The sequence below is a fragment of the Falco naumanni genome, chromosome 9 (genome assembly GCF_017639655.2).
Source record: "Falco naumanni isolate bFalNau1 chromosome 9, bFalNau1.pat, whole genome shotgun sequence".
Lineage (NCBI taxonomy): Eukaryota > Metazoa > Chordata > Aves > Falconiformes > Falconidae > Falco > Falco naumanni.
Genome location: NC_054062.1, coordinates 12640556 through 12661994, shown reverse-complemented (window position 1 = coordinate 12661994; position 21439 = coordinate 12640556). Strand labels below are relative to the sequence as shown.

The following is a 21439-nucleotide window of genomic DNA, read 5'->3' as shown; positions in this document are numbered from 1 at the left end:
GTTAGAGAGCAAACAGGTCAAAAATGCTATTTAAAACTATTCTGAATGATTAATCATCATCATCATTATCAATAAAAAAATGATTGTGAACACTGAGAACCAATGGAGTGTTCTAAAATTACTCTGCTGTCAAATATTATGTCATTCGTAAGAAAAAGGACTGATATGACCAGTAGTGGAAAGGTGAATCAAGCCAAAATTTCCATTTTGATACAGAAGCTAACAAAACCCAAGGAACTGTACCTCTGGAGTGGCGGAGGTGACCATCACATTGGCCATGAAGTCATTCCTTTTATACATGCTCTCCCCGAGATGCAGGAAGTTTCAGCTCAGCCAGCACTGGTGAGACAACATGATGAAAACAGAATTCCTGCAAAGCAAATGTATTTATGCAAATAAATAAATAAAATTAAACAAAAACCCCCATCAACAATGCAAGAGATTTCAGTGTTCTTTCTCAGAGAAAAGAACTTCAGAAACAAGATCATCTTAGGAGCTTTCAGGTACCAACTGTGGACAATTATAACAGAGTATTGCTAAATCCATGCCAAGTCTTTATCTCCACTTCCAATCAACTCAAGAAAAGTAGGAAAAAATGTGTATTTGTCATTTATGATGAACTAGGTTTTATATTAAGTCCATGCTAGGCAGTATTCATCCAGAAACTGCAGGTTACTGTAATGTATTTTAAAATAAGAAATCCAGGCTATCAACTGACTGAAAAATGGTGCTTCTTCACTTTCCACTGCTCATCAATTAGTCTCATAACTGGTGATTGAAGTCCCACTGTATCTGTGTAATGTACAAAGTCCTACTTGCAGCTGCTTGGGCCTCCACTAATATCCATACATACAGGTGTGCCTGAAAAAGCACTTTATGTCAGGACCCAAAGAACAGAAGTTTTCCAGAGAAGAGAACCAGCCAACACCATCCTTCTTAGTTGGAAGGATGAATCTCAAGGATCTCAGCTAACCCAGCAACAGCACTGTCTGGAGTGACTTTTTCCAAACTGGATTAAGCAGACAGATGCGGTTCCAAATTGGCTTAGGACTTCACGTATGTAACATACCTTAAGCTTCCTCCAGAAACCAAAAGACTGGACTGCAAAAAAGTCTGAGTATGTGGTACTACAACGAAGCTGCCTCTACCCACCTGGATCAAATAATTCATTCCAGAATTACAAAGTGTTAATGAAAATAATAGAAGAACCCAAACAAAAACCACCAAAAAAACTCCCCAACACTCCATACTGCAGTTCTGAATCAACAAAGCTATTGACCACAACAGTAATACTCTTATCTAAAAGAACTGTCAATCTTGAAATAAAGCACAAATAATTAAAAGCATATTCCTGAGTACTGAACAAAGGTAAGTATTTATAAATATTTATCTACCTAATATCAGGAAATCAGATTTAATCTTCTTGGATATATATTAATTATTATATGCTAAAGGATACACACAATATGGACATATGTGAATATATAATTCCACAGATCCAATTAAATTGTATCTCATTCAGAAAAAATACATACATATAAATAGGCACAACTAGAATAAGAATAACCGGCACGATTACAGACTTAATTCAGATAGCAAGGGTACTCATAGAATAATCACACACACATTTTTAAATAAAATCACTTACCCAATGACACTTCCAGGCACAAAAACATTCTTTGTGGTCAAATTTCTATATAAGGGGAAGTGAAGGGAATCTTAAGCAATTTTATTTTCAAATATACACAGCAAACAAAAATTTGACCATAAGGGTGGCTAAATCGGAAAAACGCTCAGAAGGCTTTTTCATGTTACCAATGGAAACGTCTGGTCTCTCCCTCATACTGGACCTCTGATTACTGCTGTGAAACTTAAAGAATTAATTAATTCTCTATATTTATCTCAAATGAAGTAAAATCCAGAACCAAAACTCCAATTCTACTCTCAAACACAGCAAAACCAGGCTTCACTCTAATACTGTATACCGCGCATTTTAGGCATCCATACTAACCACTAGCTTACCAGGTGAAAGCTGCCCTTCCATTAATGATCCAGTGTGCCAACTGGCACAATAACATAGCACCTGCCAAACTCCGTCAGTTAAACGTTCAACATCACACATTACACTCATCTTGATCACTGAAAATCTTGTCAGCTAATACATTGTAACGATGTATTTGAAGTTTATGCTCACTGAATCACAATAATCTCAAATCTAAGACTACTCTTAAATCGTAAACAATCTTACAGGAATATATTAACAGACTGTTAGGACTACAATGAAATGGCTGATTAAGTACATGAGGGGACAGCTATGGTGTTTACCAGCCTTACTGAAGTTACAGTGTTCAACACGACCCGTTGCTAACATTCTTCATAGAGGAGGTCTTAGCAGAGGATCAGCCTCTCATTTTGTCAGGCAAGCGATGCTTTGTGAGATTCAGATCCGAGAACCCACATGGAACCTTACGTGAAACCTTGTTAAAATGGGTTTAAAAAAGCTAACACAGTCCAGACCTGCAGGACTGCACAGAAGAAACTGCTGAGTCCAAACATCTGCCTCATCAAAAGAAAGAACTCTTCTTCCCAAATTAAATAATCAGTGTTATTCCCACGGGGTGAAAACTAAACTACCTGAATGTTTCTATTTATTAAACCTAAACTAACTGCTAGGAACAGGTTAGGGTACAGACACCACGCAGCCCTGTTTCACTGTGTGAAGAACTGGCAGTGTTGCAGAAAGTTTACAGACACTTCAAGCATGCTGCTAGCAGCCAGCTAGTAAAAATTTTTCAGATACAGCATGCACATACATACATTAAGCACAGAACCATTCATATGTGTCTCTGCAAGTGTATAAGCGTGTGCACACACAGAAAACAAGAACTGCTTACAGAATTAGCAAGTCAGCTCAAGCACTGATTCACTTTAAATCAAGAAAACAGCGCGGTTGTTTCATCACTCCCTGCAGCACACACAGATGAACCCCACAGCAACCACCACCACCAGCTCCAGCACATGTGCTCTTTCAGCAAAATCTGCAGTTACTGCCACATCTCCCTTTGTCCTCACACCTTCCCACACCACTGATCACAAACAGGAAAATGCTGGAAAAGCAAGCAGCTGAGAAAAAAAAACAAAACACACCTCTTATTTTACTCCCTTAAGATCCCTGCAAGGCCTTACATGACAACTCTTACCATGACCCCATGGGCACACATGAAACTGCCCTTCAAACAATGCCAGAATCTCCTCGTTAAAAAACAGTCAAGAAGCAATTTCCTTTATCTTGTGTCCTGATAAAATTAATTCATATTTTGAGCACTAACAGACTGCAAAGTACTTCCAGGTCTGGAGTTGCCCCTGTAAATAGTCCTTAGAGATACTGAAGTGGAAAGCAATTTTCATGATGTAATTTCTTTAAAATGTGGCATTTACATCAAGGCCACAAAAATGTTCTCGTCTCCTCCTTCCCCGCCTTTCTGACTAGGCTTTCCAGTGTGCGGGGGCTCAAAAATGTTCTGAAAAGGGAAAGAAAAATCCCATATGTGATCTTGTATCTCGTCCAAGCCTAGTTTTACTCCAAGTTTTAACATTCACTAAACCAAAAGGAGACAAAAGTGCATTAATATCTGAAACTAAAAGCACCAGTGTATCTCTGCCTTTCAACATTCAGTACATAGAAAAAGCTTGCAAGGTTAGATATTTCCATTCTAATTTTTTTTTCCCTCAGAACGTTTCAAATACAACACAAGCATTAAAAATGCACGGCCTTTGCCTATGTGCGTATGTTTCTCCAAGACTCATTCCTCCTACGAAAAAATACTCCACACACCTATTTGTCTTGCTGCCTTAAGGAAAGTCTTAGGGAGCAATTTAAGTCAAATCCATGGAAGAGTTTTTCTTCTTCTAGTATCACCCCGTCATTTGAAGTATTTCCACATCTGCTATCACAGAAGGTATTACTCTGCAAATTAACACTGGAGCTACTACAAAGCCTACTGTAACAAAAGGCTGTCAGACTACATACATAAAGATATCAAAATCTAATATAAAACCTACTCCCCCATACTTGCAATATTTCACTCCAACAAGACTAAAAAGAAATTTTTGATAACTTTCAGAATTTCAGAGGTCCAACGTGTTGGCAATAAAAGGTAAGAAGTCACTAAAGTGACATGTGATTTCTTTTCATAGCTCTTGTTTTTTAAAAATTCTTTCAACTTGCTCAGGTTAAACATTAAGATGATGCATTACACAAACAGTGCTTAAAAAAAAAAAGAAAAGACCTCATCAGTTTGTACAGAAGGTTCACAGGTACAGTAGATCTTATTCATAGATTGCCAGAAGCAAAGTGGATAAATCAGGATGCAAACATACATACCACCAGAGGTTGCCTGTTCTTCTTTGCCAACTTAAACCCATTTAGATTTGTAGTGCTCTCTGAAGCAAAAGTGGAGACAGTACAAGAACAACTAAACTGGAAAAAACAAAAACAAGAAACCAAAACACCACCATCAAAATAGAGCACAAAAGTAATCCCTATCACCATTCTTTTACCAGTGTTTTTGAAATTTTGTGACCTGTGGAAAAGAAGTAACATTCTCTGAAAGCATAAATGCAAATTTGACATTGCTGCTAGTAATATTGCACATATGTCGGTTAGACGTACTTATTACTAGTTATTCAACTCACAAAAAGCCTCCTAAGCACTGATACCCTCTCTGGCCAAGGAAATCCCTGTGCCCTAATTTCTGAATGCGAGCAGAACAATCTGGGGAAGTTAGTAACTGTTCACACTGCTCCCAGCAAATATGAGAACAACCACGTGAGCAACCACTGATTGCTATTGTTCTAATAGATTTTCTTGTTGGAGGAAAAAATATTGAGCTAGACAGGCTTTTGATATGATGCGGTATGCCCATTCCTGGGCTCCAAAAATTAACTGTCTTAGCTGATTTCAAACCCTATTTACTTACTACTTCCACTGGTTCATTATGATTTTCCAAATATCACTGAGTCATGAGCTGACAGCTGCAGCATGCTTGTAAGAAAACATGCTTAAGTCTCCTACCAAAAGATAAGTGTACTTCAAACTTAAGTTAGCTGCACAACTGCTTCAGTGAAGACAATTAAAGAGCACTAAGGCCCTGTCTGGGCACTGATAAACTTGGATGGAACCAACAAGATTAGCAGTTGGGTTTCTGGGGGTTTTTTTTTTGTAAATAAGGGTCCAGTTGGAAGCGACCTAGTTCCGCTGCCTGACCACTTTCAGGGCTGACCAAAAATTAAAGCATGATGTTAAGGGCATTGTCCATATGCCTCTTAAACACTGACAGGCATGGGGCATTGACCAACTCTCCAGAAAGCTTGTTCTTGGGTTTGACCACCCTCTTGGTAAAGACACTTCTTAAGTGTCCAGCGTAAAACTCCCCTGATGCAGCTTTGAACCATTCCCAAGCATCCTGTCCCTGGATCCCAGGGAGAAGAGCTCAGCACCTCCCTTTTTCCACATCCTCCTCAGGAACCTGCAGAGCTATGAGGTTGCCCCTCAGCCTTCCTTCTCTCCAGACTCAAAGTCCTCAGCTGCTCCTCAGAGGACATGCCTTCCAGAATATGGTATCAAACATCAGAATGGTTAGCTGTCATCAACTAAGATAAGGGAATGAAGACTACTGAAAGAATCCTACTTTTTACCTCCAGCAAGATCAACAGTATACTATTCCACTTCACTGGCAAATACCACGACCTAAGGACATATTTACAATAGACCATACAGAGCTCCATATTAAATTCTGAATTGTTTTTCATCATTGCACTCATCTTCCTCTTTCTTCATTCTAAAACTATTCCTCCAGATGTTCACCATAATGTTTCTTTCCTTGATGAACCTTGAACAAAGTCATATTCAGATGCTGTGGGCGTACAGTACAAATGAGAATATGTTAGCACAGTTAACGTATTGGAAAAGGAAAATGGGATTGCATTATGAAAACAGGATGAAACAATAATGTGGTTATACTTGAGTCCCTGTGCTTGCATTCAGCCACTGATGTGAAACTTGTATCATGATCTACATCACATCCAGCTTCAGCCCAGAGGCTTGTAAGAGGGGAGAAGCAGTCCCATCTTTTTGTGTTACTGCTAAATAAAGATAAAAAGGCAATTAGCATCAAGGTATGTAAAACCATGCACGGCTTGTTCTCTGTATCTAGATATTTACATACCTTTTTCCCCCTCGCTAGGTTTCTTTTGTTTAGTACCATAATTTTAATGTTAAAAATAGAAAAAAAAGTGTATTTTCAAAATCCTTCTGAGTCTGAGCAATGTACAGCTGTTTTGTTATTGCAGTGACAGAGCAAGCCAGTCTGGAAGGACTTCTAAAGGAGAATTTCTTTAAATCTTTCAAAGAAGCAGCTGCTTAGTGCTACATGGATACTTGCTAACCTAGAGAAAAATTAACACACAAACCCCAGAAGCACTGAGGAACACTGGTGTAAACAGTTTTGTTCCTGACAACATCCCCTCTGAAAAGTTTAGTGAAGACATAATGTAGTGTTTGAATGTACTTTCCTGAGTGCCCCTGTCCAGTCAAGTATCACCTCTCAAACCCCATTTCTCATCCACTCATGTACAATTCCTGCAAAGGGGAGAGGAAAAGGACCACATCTACAGTAAAGGCAGAAATTATCCATGTGAACCACACCTCCATCAGAAAAAAGCAATCTTCTCTATGCCATTCCCACATGTCAGACTGGACAGTGTCTAGTCACAATGCTTTATATGAAAAAGTTCTTTTAATTTTAAAAGTCCTTTTGAAATAATTCAACATTAGACCTTGGTGGCCATTTTGTACAACATGAAAAATTCTAAAATATTCAAAAGCCTGTGTTTCAATAGTAATTGCCTACAGAAGTGTAGTGAGAAAAAAACAATTACGCTACACAAGATTAAAAAGCCATTACAATTACAGGACTAAAGATTCTCCTAAAAGAAAACTGCCTTGTGTATTTCCAGTAACGTATTTCATCATGCTTTAGGCAACAGTACCACCTATAGATAAAATATGCCATGAACAATTTAGTAGCTTCATGCATATTCTTCTCAGAGAAACTTCTTGCTATCGTTAATAATAATGAAAATGTAATGGAAATAGTATTTATAATTTAGTATATAAATCCCTGTATCAAGCTGTGACAAGATCCAATGACGATACACCTTTTGAAGGGAAAGAGCATTTCAAAGTTTAGTGCAGCAACTTACACCAGTCACTGTTACACTACCAGCACAAATACAGAAGCTGAGCAGATCTAGCAGTGTCCCAGATTTAGGGCCACCAGACGTATCAGTCTTCAACAGACTGTGACAGGATTTTAACCAAAACAACTATAAACTTTATTAAGAGGCCATCAATTAACTATGTGTTAACCCCACTGATTTAACTGACCACAAACTGAAATCACTGAAGTAAATAAATATTCAATAACATGCATCACTAGTGAGCAAACAGGCTGAAAAACTGATTCTTGCAGCACCTCCCAACAGCTGCCAATGAATTAAGTCTTAACTCATGAAAAAGCAGATTCAAAGTTGATTTCTTACTAAAATTGTCTCGACTTTCCCACTCCCACCCCTCTACTGCATGTACACTCAAATGAGTTCTGCTGTAAGGAAAGAAGTGGCTACTGTGATGAATTTGAGAAACAACTTCAGAATCTGGGTCCCAAACTGTTTGGGGTTTATGAATACACAACTAATTTGAATTATACCTAATGGTAGGATAAAAACAACATCTGATGGTCAGGTCACGCTTTTACGATACATTCTACTTGACTAGCCACATGTGGAACTATACTGCCACAGAATCCTCTGTCATAGCCAGGCTGCCCTACAACAGTGCAAATCCTGGATTTTCAAAATAACTTTTCGTCATAGGGCAATCTGGACACAAAGAAATCCATGGCAATCACTACACTGAACAGGTAAGCTGACATTCGACAAGCTGAATAAAAATAAGGCCTTATCAAATTTCAGAATTATAGTGAACGGGAAGTCTCAGTCTTAATAGTTTAAGAGCTGTATGCACAACATTGTAACAAAAAGGCTCTTCATAATGCTCTTAAAACTTTAATAAATAAAATTTATACTTTTAAAATAAATAAAACTAAACTTTTAATAAATAAAAAATTATTTCAAAATTATTAAATATCTCGTAGGATCCTTGGCAGAGCAGTAGGCTGCAAATGCAGGTTTGAATGTGTGATGCTATTTTTATCCTGATGATGTCCCACACCTTTACTACATCCACTGAAGAACCGACAGAAATGCTGCTCAACTGAAGCGGTAACTTGTAGACAAACATTGCATTCTGATTTAAATTTCTTTGCAAAATGAGCTGAAGTTTTGTATTTAGTACCAGTTCAAGATCAGAAAGACAACCTGCCTGTCACACATAACGTCATTAACATATTTTGAAACAGCATCTACGCAATATATTACAAAGAGGAACTAGTATAGACTAGCATTTGCAATATTTGCCACGAAAGCATAACAACCTTTGCGGCTTCCGAGTGTTCTAGTAACAATAAGCTGGTTTTGCAATCAAATGTTAGAAGTCAGCAGAAGTATCTCACATGTTCTACTATAAATGGGGAAGAAAAAAAAAGCTGCCTTTCTTAAAATGAAGAATAATGACTATAAGCTACTCCAAAAAAGAAATATAGTATCCTTTGCTGTCACTTGGAATCTCTCATTCTGCGTCAACCATAACACCCTGTGGATTCTCCTCTCCAAATCTTACCTAATCAAGTTTTAAAACACTTCAAAGTTTCCAACGTTCCACTAGGTGGCACTGACTCTTAACTTATCCCAGGCCCGTTTCCAAAATGCCTTAAAATATTCTAGTTTAATATGTAATCCTAACAATAGGTACTATCTTTAATTGATTAAGAAATGAAAATGGAAAAAAGTACTTTCTAGGTTTTAGGGTGGGTTTTTTTACACAATAGAGTACTCTAAGAACCTCTGCTACAGCATCCCTTAGAAAAATAACGGAAATAAATACAGAGAAAATGTCACAACTTGGTTATTGTGAATTCATTCAAAAGACGGTACTAGATTGCGCTGTGCTCCTAAGCCCTGAAGAACAGGATTTACTCAGGGCTAGACAATAATTTATCCCTCGCAGTTTCCATCATTCCAAACGTAGTATTAATACTGCCAAATCATTTTGGCTGTAAAAGCAAATATTCTGGAAGAGATGTGCAAAGTGTAGGAGGCAATGATTACCATTACTACCTTGCCTGTGATTTAACTTATACTCCAATGGTCAAGATGTTCACGTAGGACTGTAACAAATATTCCTTCTTTAGCATGAAGAGTTATTTACAACTACTGCCACGTTCCTTCACTGCTTCACCCGCAGACAGTTTAGAAAACCTGCTGTCTCTCTCAGACTCTGTAATACCCACAACCATAGTTAACTATCTTTCCACTGAATCACTGATGCTGGAAGGGCCCTCTTGAGATTACATAGTCCAACACCTCTGCTCAAGCAGGGCAGGTTGCCCAGGACCATGTCCAATTGGGTTTTTTATCTCCATGGATGATGGAGATAATCTCTGCTCAACATGTTCCGGTGCTTGATCATTCCACAGTAAATAAAGTGTTTTCTTGCGTTTTGGTGGAATTCCATGTATTTTCCATGTACTTTATTCTAATTTGTGCCATTGCCTCTTCCATTCACTGGGTGCCACTGAAAACTCTGGCTCCCTATCCTTTACACCCTCTCATTGGGTATTTCTATACACTGGTGACATCTCCCTGAGCCTTCTCTTCCACAGGCTACGCAGCCTCAGATCTCTCAGCTTTTCCTCATACAAAAGATGGTCCAGTCCCTTAATCATTTCTGTGGCTCTTTGCTGGACACACCCCAGTAAGTCTGTAACTTTCCTGAAATAGGGAGCCCAGAACTGGACACAGCACTCGAGATACGGCCTTACCAGTATTGAGTAAAGAAGATGGATCACATCCTACAACCTGCTAGCCATGCTCTTCCTGGTGCAGTCCAGTATGCTTTTCCACAGTATCACAGCAGCCAAGAAATAACCAGTAAGGAGGGGAAAAAAGGCAAGACAAAGTGAAGGGTGCCTTAATTGAAGACAAATGGATGAAACAAGTTCCCCTTCCCTCCCCTTCCCATTTTTTCATTGAACTAATGCTGAGCACTATGGTGGCAGAGGCTGACTTAAAATAGTCCTAGGAGCCTTCATCACTGAACAAGAAACAAGAGTCTTTCTGTGACTCACAGTACATCAACAAAGAAAATAATTGATACAGTGTTATCAGGAAATGGGTCAGTAGCATAAAACAAGAATTAGATAGGCTTACAGACTACAAGAAAACTAAGAGAACAGAAGAGGACTACATGTGACACCAGCACTCCTGAGTTCTGAAAAAAATACTCCAGCTTTATTTCTTAGAAATAACAGGGAGCAGTGAATCAAGAAATTGAAGCAAAAGCTCTGATGACTACTTATTTAAGCAAACAAAATAATGGTTGCTATCCAGAACCAACCTGTTCTTCAGGTCTGAATCCCTTAGGTTGTTAACTAGAAAATTGCTGGGTGATGGACTTTCCGAGCGCTTGATGAGGCCTATTCTGAATATCCTTGACAAATGGCACCACAGTTCAATTAGAGCAACACTCATTCTCTTTGGCAGGCTAGAGTGAGCGAGCAGAATCGGTACGCTTGCTGCACAGGAAAGATTAGATGACTTGGACAATTTAACTATTAGAAGGCCCAATGTAAACCTAAATAAAGATCACAAATTATGTAGAAATTGAGACATAGAGATGTTTATTATTTTGAGAGTATTTAAGTATTTAAGACTTTACACAGTGTAAATGTCTACTTACTTCAATTAGCATGTTCCAGATGCCAACTGCAAATCCAAGGCTCCTGTATCAGAGAATTTAGGAAAAACACATGCATACAGGAGCTGTTCAGAGATCGTTACTGGTTACAGGGCTTGCAGTCACTGCAAGAGTGGGTTGTGCTTCCAAAAAGGTGTAACAGATAGAGTCCGTACCAAAGAAAACCAAAAGCTGACACACTAAAGTCTAGCAAACAAAGGATGGATGATGGTGTTCCTTGTCTGCAAGTTTATAGGAATGAGTTCAATGTTCCTGTATTCATCTTTAAATCCTAGGAAGGAATCACCTACTGAAGAGACAGAGATGACAGAATGAGGAAGAAAAAACAGAATGACACAACAGAAACTGCAAAACATTTACCCAAGTAGGTATGTGACAACAGTACTTGCACTGTCTTATGCATGAGAGGATCTGAAGTCAGGAAAACCAACCAGAGATATGTACAGATGGGGATTAAGCAACACACGTGAAGGGAAAGAATTTATATAGAAAACTCCAGGTTTGTAGAAACCTGCCAAAACCAGATGCTGAAGGACAGAAAAATAAGCAAGAAAATTACTTATGTGAGAATATGACCATGTAAAAAGAGCAGAGAAAGTGACAGCATACCAATGAAGCAAAAAGATTGATCCATTTGCCTCTGTTATAGAACAAGAAGTTGCCTAATAACGGGATGGCCAGAAAGTAAGAAAAGAAAATCAGCCTCAGCAGAAAAGAGTCAGGGAGGTTAGGTGGGCTGAATGCCAAAGTTCAAATGCACTAGAGGCTTACCATTTTTACAAAAGCTATCTGGAATTTTAAATCCAAACAAGAAGAAAGAAGTCAGTGATGCTGCTCAAGATCCAGAGAGATGAATAATCATCTCAAAAATGGTACTAGGGGTAAAAAACTGACAGGGAAATGGAGGGGAGTAACCCTGACTACCAAAAAACCCCACAAACTTATATAATGGAAATTAGAGAATAAACAGAAAATAAGAATAGCCCAAAGCCAACTTGACATGAAGTCTTCAACAGACTGCAACCCGAAGATTAAATAATTTTTTTGTCACATTAATAACTGCACACTGTGGGAATGGTTCAGAGATTAAGAGTAAGCAATACACAGCTTAGAACTGTAAGTCTGTCCTTTAAAAAAGAAGAAAAAAAGAAAGGTAAGTGTGGAGGAACTACACTGTTCATGGAAGTAACTACAAAGAAGTAGAAATCACCACACCCAATACAGTAAACTCAGCTGTGAATGTTTTAAACAGTACACATACTAGAGCTGGTAATCTGTGTAGCTAAATAATTTCCCAACACTCTAGACCAATAATTCAGTCTGCTTAATTTTCCTAATTAATTTCCAAATACTCCCAGATGACAGAGAAAGTACGTTAGCAGAACATTTATATTCAATATGACAGAAACCCTATAGTTCACTGAATGCAATATGACTGGCCACTTACAAGCCATACAGATACATATAGTGCCCAGAGAATACGCGTGAACTTGAGAAAAGCTCCGTCCTCTCCCAACTGGCTTGCAGGCGCACCAGCTGGTGTGTGGTACTTACTAGCAGCTTTTCAGGGCCATAGCAGACACAGGAGGGGAAAAAAGCCATCTCCCCTGAGCTAATTCTTTTGTGCCTTTAGGGTTGCACTGTCAAGCTTGAAAGCCAGAATAAGGCATCAGCTATCAATGTGCTAAGCCGAAAACTAACCCAATGTAGATATAATATAGAAATATGCATTCCAAAATTCTGAAGTACTGGGTGGAAGAATCTGAACACTTTATGTGTACAAGTCCCAGAGCTGATTATTCAGTTAGCTAACACACTTCTCAAGAGCATCAGACTACCAATTTCAATTGCCTCAGGCTTCCTCAGAGTTAGAGAGTAAATCACAGAATGGCCAGGGTTGGAAGAGACCTCTGGAGATCACCTAGTCCAACCCCCTGCTAAAGCAGGTTCACTTAGATAGATCTAGGTGATAAATCTAGCAGAGATATATACCCCAAGCATCTCAGAAGACTGGTTTAAAATTAACTGGTCTGGAAGCGATTCTCCTGCCAACAGACGATTGTGTGAAGACATCTTGACTGTAATACACACACCGATTCAAGCAGGCTATCAGATCAGATTTTCTGATCTAGCCTCCCACTGACACTTTTTAGAAGTAATGTCCTTGAACTGCTGGTCTTACTTTTCCTGGAACAGTGAAAGAACTCTATATTGCTATTTCAGGGGCCACTTTTTTCCCATAATGGAGCTGAGGAGTTTTGCTGTGATACATTACATTATCTTAATCCAAACTACATGCAGTTGATAGTCTGCAGTAGCCACACCCTTACAAAAGCATTCATGGAGGCTGCCTGTTGGCATGTGGAAAAAAAAAATAAATCAACTTTTATAACCATGTAAACATAGTTACCCTATGGTAACTGGCAATGACTTCTCGTAAATGAAACATGAACACAAACTCCATCTTAGCAAATTCTAAGAAACTGAAGGATTACTATATAACACAGGGAGAAAGCACTGCCTCGTTGAAGGGAACAAAGTAGAAAATATTTCTAGGTTAACAACAATAACCTACAAAGAACAAATAATAACAAAAAAACCCTCAAGTTAAGAACTCAATACCATCTTGATCAATAGATCTGCAGTTCTCTCTCCAGCCAAAGTCCTCCCCCAAAAGCCATTACTCTTAAACCAAGTCTGCTGACTGGTATAGGTTAGAAGGACAAGATACACTTTAGGAGAGTTATATTTGGGGGGAACCTCAATAAAACAGTCACACGAAAATAAATATCTATCTGCTGAATTACAGTATAATACTATCACAACTCTTAAGTTCTCTAAACAGAACTGACATAATTTCTCGTATCAAACAAGTGAAAATAGGAAAATACCTGCTACTTGAATTACAATTGCATACTTACAGTGGAACAAGGTAGCTCTGTACTCATTCAACCCATTTTGCTGCACACCTCCATCAGTCTGTTGTTGGGTACAGCTCTGGCTATTCAGTAAGTTTATCTTGTTTAAAAGCATGACATTCCTGTAAATTAACAGAAAACAGAATTATGGTGACGTTTATTATATAACTCAGTTGTTCTCCAACTGTGCATTCCTCACCTGAAACATGCACTATGGTATTTCTATTCTTAGCTCTCCCTCCTGGCTTTGATGGCTAGCTCCCCATTCTAGTTTCACTGGTATGTGACAAATTGCCAAGCACAAAAGAACTAAAGAATACATCCCAGAGGGAAGAGCAACATGTAAGGAATTTCATAACTATTCTCCAAATATGTACCTGTAATTTTTCCTCACTCCATCAATGAACACAAGGTCCAAGCTGACAGGGTTTTGCTTATTGGTTTTAGTCACTTCTTTCAAGGCACTTTATGAATGGTAAACACTACTCATTCTCACTTCATCTTCCTAAGACTTAACTAAACAAAGAACAGTCACAAAACCAAATACAATCATTCTTCTTTCTCTGTACCAGCAAATCAAGCTACAGTTCTTCCACTCAACATGATCAGCAGCAAACCTGAGAAAATGCCATGTAGGCAACTCACTTGGTGATATTTAGACACACCTCTTCCTTCTTCTCCTCTTTTGCCTTACATTAACTTTTATACCAGCTAATGTTTAAGAAAATTATACATCAAAATAACCTCAAAGATAGATACTTTGATATGGAAACTACCATGAAAACCCCATTAAAGCCCATGTTGCTTTGATAAAGTTAAAAAAATCACTGCAGATCACATGGTGTTACTACTGTGCCTCTACTACAGTCTCTATTCTTCTACTGTTAAGGAGCTTCCACATACAAAACCACCTATCTGCTAGCCTTTAAATACATTCAATTCCTACTGGCAAAGAAAGCTATCTTTTGCTGGAAAAGCAGCATTCTCTTCATACGCTCAAAACTCATTCAAACTCTGTATGTGTACAGCAGTTACTCCCTGCATAAATAAATGACCCTAGTTCATAAAAGATGAGCTACAAATGAGCTAGCATCTACTTAAGTATTTCAACCAACTACAGACATAACGTATGTTCACATGCCATCCCAGCTTTGTCAATCAGATTGGTTCCCTGGTAATTAAGTTTTTGGGGTTTGTGTGTGTGCCTGTGCGCAAACTCAATTCTGTCTATTTCTTTCATTTTCAATGGCTTTGAAAACTAACTTTCCATGTAACAATTTGATACATCTGAAAAAAATGCCTTTGCAAACTCTGTGCTGGCAGTCTCCAGTGTATCTGAACTTTTCAATTAGGCAGCATTAATTCTTCCTGTTTGTCCACCTCCATCATGCTGTTAATAGTCAAAGGCCATTTCATATTGCAGACAGACATCAATTAGGCAGAAAGAATTTATCAGGAACAGATACACATGCCACCTGATGTCAGCAAACAGAAGTCCATGAAAACATTAACAAATGGGAGAAACAGCCTCTTGTTGAAAAAAATTCATCAGTATTTGGTATCCTGCATTAAAGACTACCTCTGTACCTCACCACAAATGAACTGAACAGCTTTTAGAGGGACTGACATTCATTGAAGTTAAAACATGTTTCACACAACAAACCCAGTAAAAAATAATTTTCTACAATAATCCAATTAACCACTACAGTTGATGAAAAGCTTTGAACCAAGGAAAATATCTAGGACTACATATTCAAGGGATGACAGGAATCAGGAAATATAACCTATAGAAATTAGGTAATCTCAAACTACATCTTTGGTAACTGCAGAAGAGTGCAAAATCCTTATGTTTCATTCTACTTGCTAAAGGAGCTACTAAAGCTTCCATTAACCTTGTATCTTCCTCAACATCTTTGGTGCAACATGTTCCATAAGAGGGTATCTAAATGTTTACTTTGGAGAAATTTCTGCAAGACAGCAAATTGCTTTCAGATCCAAACATGAGAAAGTATTTTATTTTTTTTTTTTTTACAAAAAGTGTAAACTACTTTCTTAGTTAAAAGTTCTTGTACTTATTTCTAAGAGATGCGATACTTCTGAATATCTATTTCTGACTGCTTATGAAACCAACAGATGTAGTCATGAAAGAAAATTGAAAGCAGCATGATTTAACAGTGTTATTTAAGCAGTCTTTTCCTTTGGTAAAGGGTCAGCTATGCTTTGCTGAAACACAAAAGCGGAGTCTACATTCACATACCAGTTGCAGAATTTTTTATTCAACTTTTTAAATCTGAAAACACCAAATGGTATTACAAATATCTAAAAATTTCTGCTATTCACTTTCTATTACTTGAAAATAGCATTTAAAAGATAAACCTAAAGATATTAAAAGTAATATTAAAACAAGCACAAGGATGTTGAAATAAGATAATTTTCTGGAAAGCCATCCTAATGTAGTTTCAGAAAACAAATCTAGACTGAAGACTTCATCTAGCATATTGCTCAGGAAATAGAATATATATGAGATAAAAGGCCAGCTGAAAGACAGCTGAGATGCAAGAGGAGAGGCTGAGCGAACTGGGTTTGTTCATCTTAAAATGACTATGCTAAGGACTGATCTTTTTGCTGGCTCCAACTCCTGAATGGGAAATCACAGAGAAGACGGACCCAGACTTTTCTCCAAGGCAAGCAATGAAAACGCAAGAGGCAGCAGAGACAAGTCACAGGAAGGTAAATCCCAATCATACATGAGAAAAAAAATATTCACAGTGAAAATGCTCAGGCATTGGAACAAGTTGCCCAGAGAAGTTATGGAATCTCAAAATTCCAAACTCAGGAAGATGCTGAGCAACCTGCTCTAAAACTGGCTCTGCTCTGAGCAGGAATTTGGACTAGATTATCTTTGGAGATTCCTCCGCGCTCACACTAGCCTATGACTACAGTAATTCCTTATTCTAAAAGCTTCATGTTTTCCTCACATGACATCATTTCAGCCTAAAATAGAGCCTGTGAATACTTACTTAAGCATACTGTTCCACATCCCACCTTAGATGTCTTGGATTGTTTTGCAAAGTTATTCAAGAAATGTTTGGACAATGCTTAGATACATGGTTTAACTTTTAGGTTGCCCTGTATGAAGCCAGGGGGTGGACCCAATCCCTGTGGTCCCTCCAAGTTGGGATACTCTGATTCTATGTTACATCAGTTTTGAGTTGAGGCTGGACACAGAACACCACTACGCACCCACTTAATACTTGTTCTTTGCTCTTCTCATGTAAGCCCTTACCACCAACACTTCTCTGATCACTTCAATGTTCTCACAGATACCTCTCTCGCCTCTCCTAAAGAGGCTGACTGCAGCAAACATTTCCCTTTTGTGCTTGAGACCTTCCTTGATCCTGCATTTAATCAATTCGGCTGCTCTTGCTTTTCAGCTCTCCCATCAAAAATTCTTAATACACTTCCACTCCTAATTTTGGGGCGCTCAGAACTTTTAACCTTCCTTTTTAAAATGAGGATATCAAAACTGCATATTACAATCCAGCATCCTTTTCACTAAACACTTCAGGACTTAAATTCTTCTTCCTGATTCTGTTCATTACTTCCTTGTCTGTTTGTTTAGATAGAATTAACTCTTTTTTTCCTGTAACAATGCACTGAGAGTTCTTGTTGCATTGCTTTCCTATTTTGAATGCCTACAACATTTGCAGAACGTCCGCACCTCAAAACACATTTGATTGTGCTTTAAATGAAGCCTACAGGTTCAAATATAAATATTTGACCTTAACACACTCTATTCAAATACATCACGTGCCCAGTGGTCTACTTCACCCTGTTCAGACTGACTGTCTTAACTGTTCACATTTTCAAGATGTTATCTACAAATGTTAACCATGGCATTCACCAATTTACTGCCAGATGACTGATGAAGCTGTGCACTGTCAGACCTAGCACAACTCCCTGTAGAATCATTCTTATAAGAAATGGTTCTTTCACAAGCAGCTAGTATTAATACATCTGATAGTCAGTAAATGATCAATTTTGTTGTTTGTTATTAAAAGGATAATACATTGTTATTTTTTTAGGCCAAGTATCACACAGTATTAGAGTGCCTGATTAAGTAAACATATCTGTAGTTTTTACCTAGTTACCTTCGTCAATTCAACCTAGAATTGCATACAAGAATAAAATTTAGTTTGGTTAGCAAGACAAATTTCTCATAGAACCATGCTGTCTTAACTACCCCAATATTTCTGTTCTTCAACATATTATTAAATAAAGCCCATCCTATTTTCCCCTATTATTTTGTCTGATATGGACAATCAAGGTAACATTAAAGAATAAACTCCATAGAGCACCTGCCTTTCATTAGCTCAACACTAGAACTTCAAAATAGGGACTGGCAGGCCAGAGATCTCAACGTCTATCTAGCAATTAAGAAGAAACCTGGTTCTCAGGCTTTTAAACTGTTTATCATTGGGAGATACTGTCTGACATTCATTAACTGAAAATAGTTCAGTTCTTACCTGATATGACATCCTCTTTCTCACCAGAAAAAAAAACACACACCAAAACCAACCTTATTATACAGACATTGATGGTTTTCCCAAATTAGCCTAGCAACAGACAAACATATTGCTACGCTTCCTCCAGAACAGATACCAGTTTTTCCTTGCTGTCCTGAGCCCTGGCTCCAAAACTTTTGGTTACTTTTTCACCTATGGTACTTCCAAAATTCCAACTTATACAGCTGCTACCTAGCTCCCCTACTCCCATTTCTAGATCTTTAGTTTCAAAACTGACGTGTTTAGGAGTGAAAACAAGTCAGTCTTCTGAGCTGCTGATGAAAAGTGTTACTCTTCTGAAGTATCACAGGAATAGATTTTTAAATGAGGCAATCTTGCTGTTGAATTCTTCCTCCTCCCCCTATTCTAATACCCCAAGTACGATGAAAAATGGGAGCAAAAATGTGCAGAAAAAATGTTTTAGAGAATTGTTGAAATTTGAAGTTTAATTAAAAAAAACCCATACGTTTGAGCAGTTGAGAAAGATGAGCTTTTGCTGACTGTCAATACAATGTATTACTTTAACCAAAGTGACTGAAAAACAAAAAATAAAACACTATTCAGATGCACCATTGTTAGCCATAGCAAACACTGACTGGGACAGAAAATATAGCAAATATGGTCACCTAATAATTACTTTTAAATAAGTTTCTCAGTCTCATTGTTCAACAAAAGCCATGCTTCCTATGGAAGTTCACTTTAAAGCTATTTTATGTTTGTATACACAATAAATGAAAGTATCTTTCATTTTCTAAGGTGCTCATTAGTAATGCTTTTAAATACACTATCACATCTGTATGTAAAGCTTGATTACAAAACGTGCCAAGAGACTGGAAATACAAGTTGTCAGGGAACAAAAAGCAAAGCTCACCAACTATGGCCCATCTTGATTTCTAGATGTTGCCCCTTTACTAAAATAAGGTCAATAAACAGAAAAATAATAAAACAACTTGGTTAAAATAAAGTTTTCTGATGTTTTTCTTCCAACTGGTGCTATGTCTGGCAGGGCGGACAACATACAGAAAATGAACAGACAAGTGCCCGTAGTTCTGCCCTTGCTCCATCCCCTCCCTGTCCTTCGCACACATAAAGAACATCCACCAGGCACAGCACCCACAGGAAACCAAATCTGGCTGTAACCACAACTGCTGGACCTAGAGGGCAGAGATCGCTACCTTCAGTGATAAGCTCTTCAAGGCAAGGAAGATCTTTCCACATCTTAACAGGGGTCCAACCCAGATATTTTTTTTTCAGTAATAAATAAAGACAAGAGATTACATAAATTCCATTTTCTCGGGTTCAGAACAACAGACTAGAGACAAAAGGCACACTGCGGCTACACACTGAATTCCAACCACAGTTCTTCCTCCACCACATCCGAAACCCTTGGGAGTACCTAATCCTGCTGAAGCCGGACCAAAAATTATCTGATGTGATTTTAAAACAGGCCGCGGCCAACCAATGCTCCTCCACGGCCCCTGAACGACGCCGCTCCCACCGCGGGCACGGAGCTGCCCGGTTGATTCGGAAGGTGCAGAGGACATGACCAAACGCGGGGCTTCAGCTGCTCCCCCGCACAGGCAACGCGCCCCCCGGGGAGGCTCCTCCCGCCGCCCCCCGAGCCCCGGGGCGCCCAGTGCCCCCCACACCCGCGCCTCCCGCACCGCGGCCCGACCGGGCTCCCGGCGGTGGCAGCGGCGCTCCCGGGCCCAGCGCCACAACGTCGCTTGGCAGCCGCGCGCCGCCGGGCCGAGGGGCCGCTCCCGAGGGGCCGCTAGCCCGGCTCCGCCGCCTCAAGGCCACGCGGCGCTCAGACGGGCACCCGCCGCCCGCCCCCGGCCACAGCGCGGCGGGGCCCCGGCCCAGCCCCCCCCCCGCGCACCTGCCCGCGGCCGCGCCCGGCCCGCCCTGCCCGAGCGCCGGCAGCTGCCCGCAGGCGGCGCGGCCTTGGCCGGCGGAGGCGGGGGGGGACTCTCGGCCGGGCCCGCGCCGCAGAGCTCCGCTCGCGGCACACGCCCGAAGCGGGGACGGCGGCGGGCGGGGGGCTGCGGCAGCGGGCGGGCTCGCAGCCCGCGGGGCGGGAAGGGCGAGCGCGGCCCCCTCGTGCCGGGGCGGGGGCCGGCTCCCACCTGTCCCGGCGGGCACGCAGGGCGCGTCCCCGTCTCACCTGGCCGGGAACGGCTGCGCCCAGCGTCGCCCGCGAGCGCTCTCGGCGCGGGGACCCCGCCGGCACCGGGACGGGGGCGCGCCCACAGCGCCGCAGGCCGCCAGCCCGCCGGACCGAGCCCCCCGCCCGCCACAGCCGCTGAGGAGGAGGCTCAGGCCGGCGGCGGGGGAGCGAGGGGAGGGGCCGGGGCGCGCCAGACTGACGGGCCCGCCGGCCAACCGGCGCTGCGCACGGCAGCGCTGGCCAATCGGCGCGGGGAGGGGCGGGGCGGGAGTGTGCGAGCGCGCAGGCACTGCGCAGAGGCCGTCACCGCCTGCAGGTGCGCGGCGTCTGGCGGTGGGGTCGCGGCCGCGGCGGCGGGCAGGGGTTGGCCGGGCCTGGCCGGAGGTGGTCACGCGCTCGGGCTGGCGGCGGCCGGGGCCCGGCTTAGGCGCTCCCTGGGGTGAGGCGGCGGGGTCAGGGCGGCTCTTCAGGCGGGAGGGGGCCGGCGGGCCGCAGCCCCTGTCAGGCGCTCCCGCGGACAGCCGGCCCAGCCCGGCCGCGGAGACGAAATTCCCGTTCTTCCGTCCGGGCAGCACCTGCTGAGGGACGGGCCTCGACTCAGAGCAAAGGCTATCTGCCTGCCCCCGGCCCCTGGGCGCGGGCCACGGGCGGGAGGCAGCGCCGAGCCCCCGGGCGGGACGAGCCCCGCGGCCGGGCCGTGCACGGTAGCTGGAACGGCGGGAGCGCCCCCGCGCCAGATCCGTCCCGCGCGCAGTCCCCGCTGGGTCCCGCCCCCCCGCGAGCGCGCTGCGGCGGCGGGCGGGGCCGTGGTGCGGTGCGCTCCGCTCCGCCGGCCGGGGCTCGCTGCCGG

General features: G+C 41.3%; 1 protein-coding gene across 12 annotated transcripts in view; it reads right to left on the bottom strand.

The window, feature by feature from the left end:
• The window catches only part of RALGPS1 (Ral GEF with PH domain and SH3 binding motif 1), a 119517-nt gene extending 98776 nt beyond the window's left edge, over positions 1 to 20741 (bottom strand). For 3 of the 12 annotated variants that reach the window (XM_040606743.1, XM_040606742.1, XM_040606744.1), the window contains exons 1-5: positions 20587 to 20741; positions 13858 to 13976; positions 10919 to 10961; positions 10002 to 10074; positions 244 to 370 (exon numbers count right to left, since the gene is read on the bottom strand). Coding sequence is in view for 9 of the 12 variants with exons in the window: in XM_040606737.1 (XP_040462671.1) it covers positions 244 to 300 (57 nt within the window). In the remaining 3 variants the exon portion in view is untranslated. Of the gene's footprint in view, positions 1 to 243; positions 371 to 1069; positions 1153 to 1648; positions 1694 to 4384; positions 4481 to 10001; positions 10075 to 10918; positions 10962 to 13857; positions 13977 to 20586 lie in introns of all 12 variants that reach the window. The other 9 variants (XM_040606737.1, XM_040606741.1, XM_040606739.1 and 6 more) reach the window with 9 other exon arrangements.
• Positions 20742 to 21439: the final 698 nt, after the last annotated feature.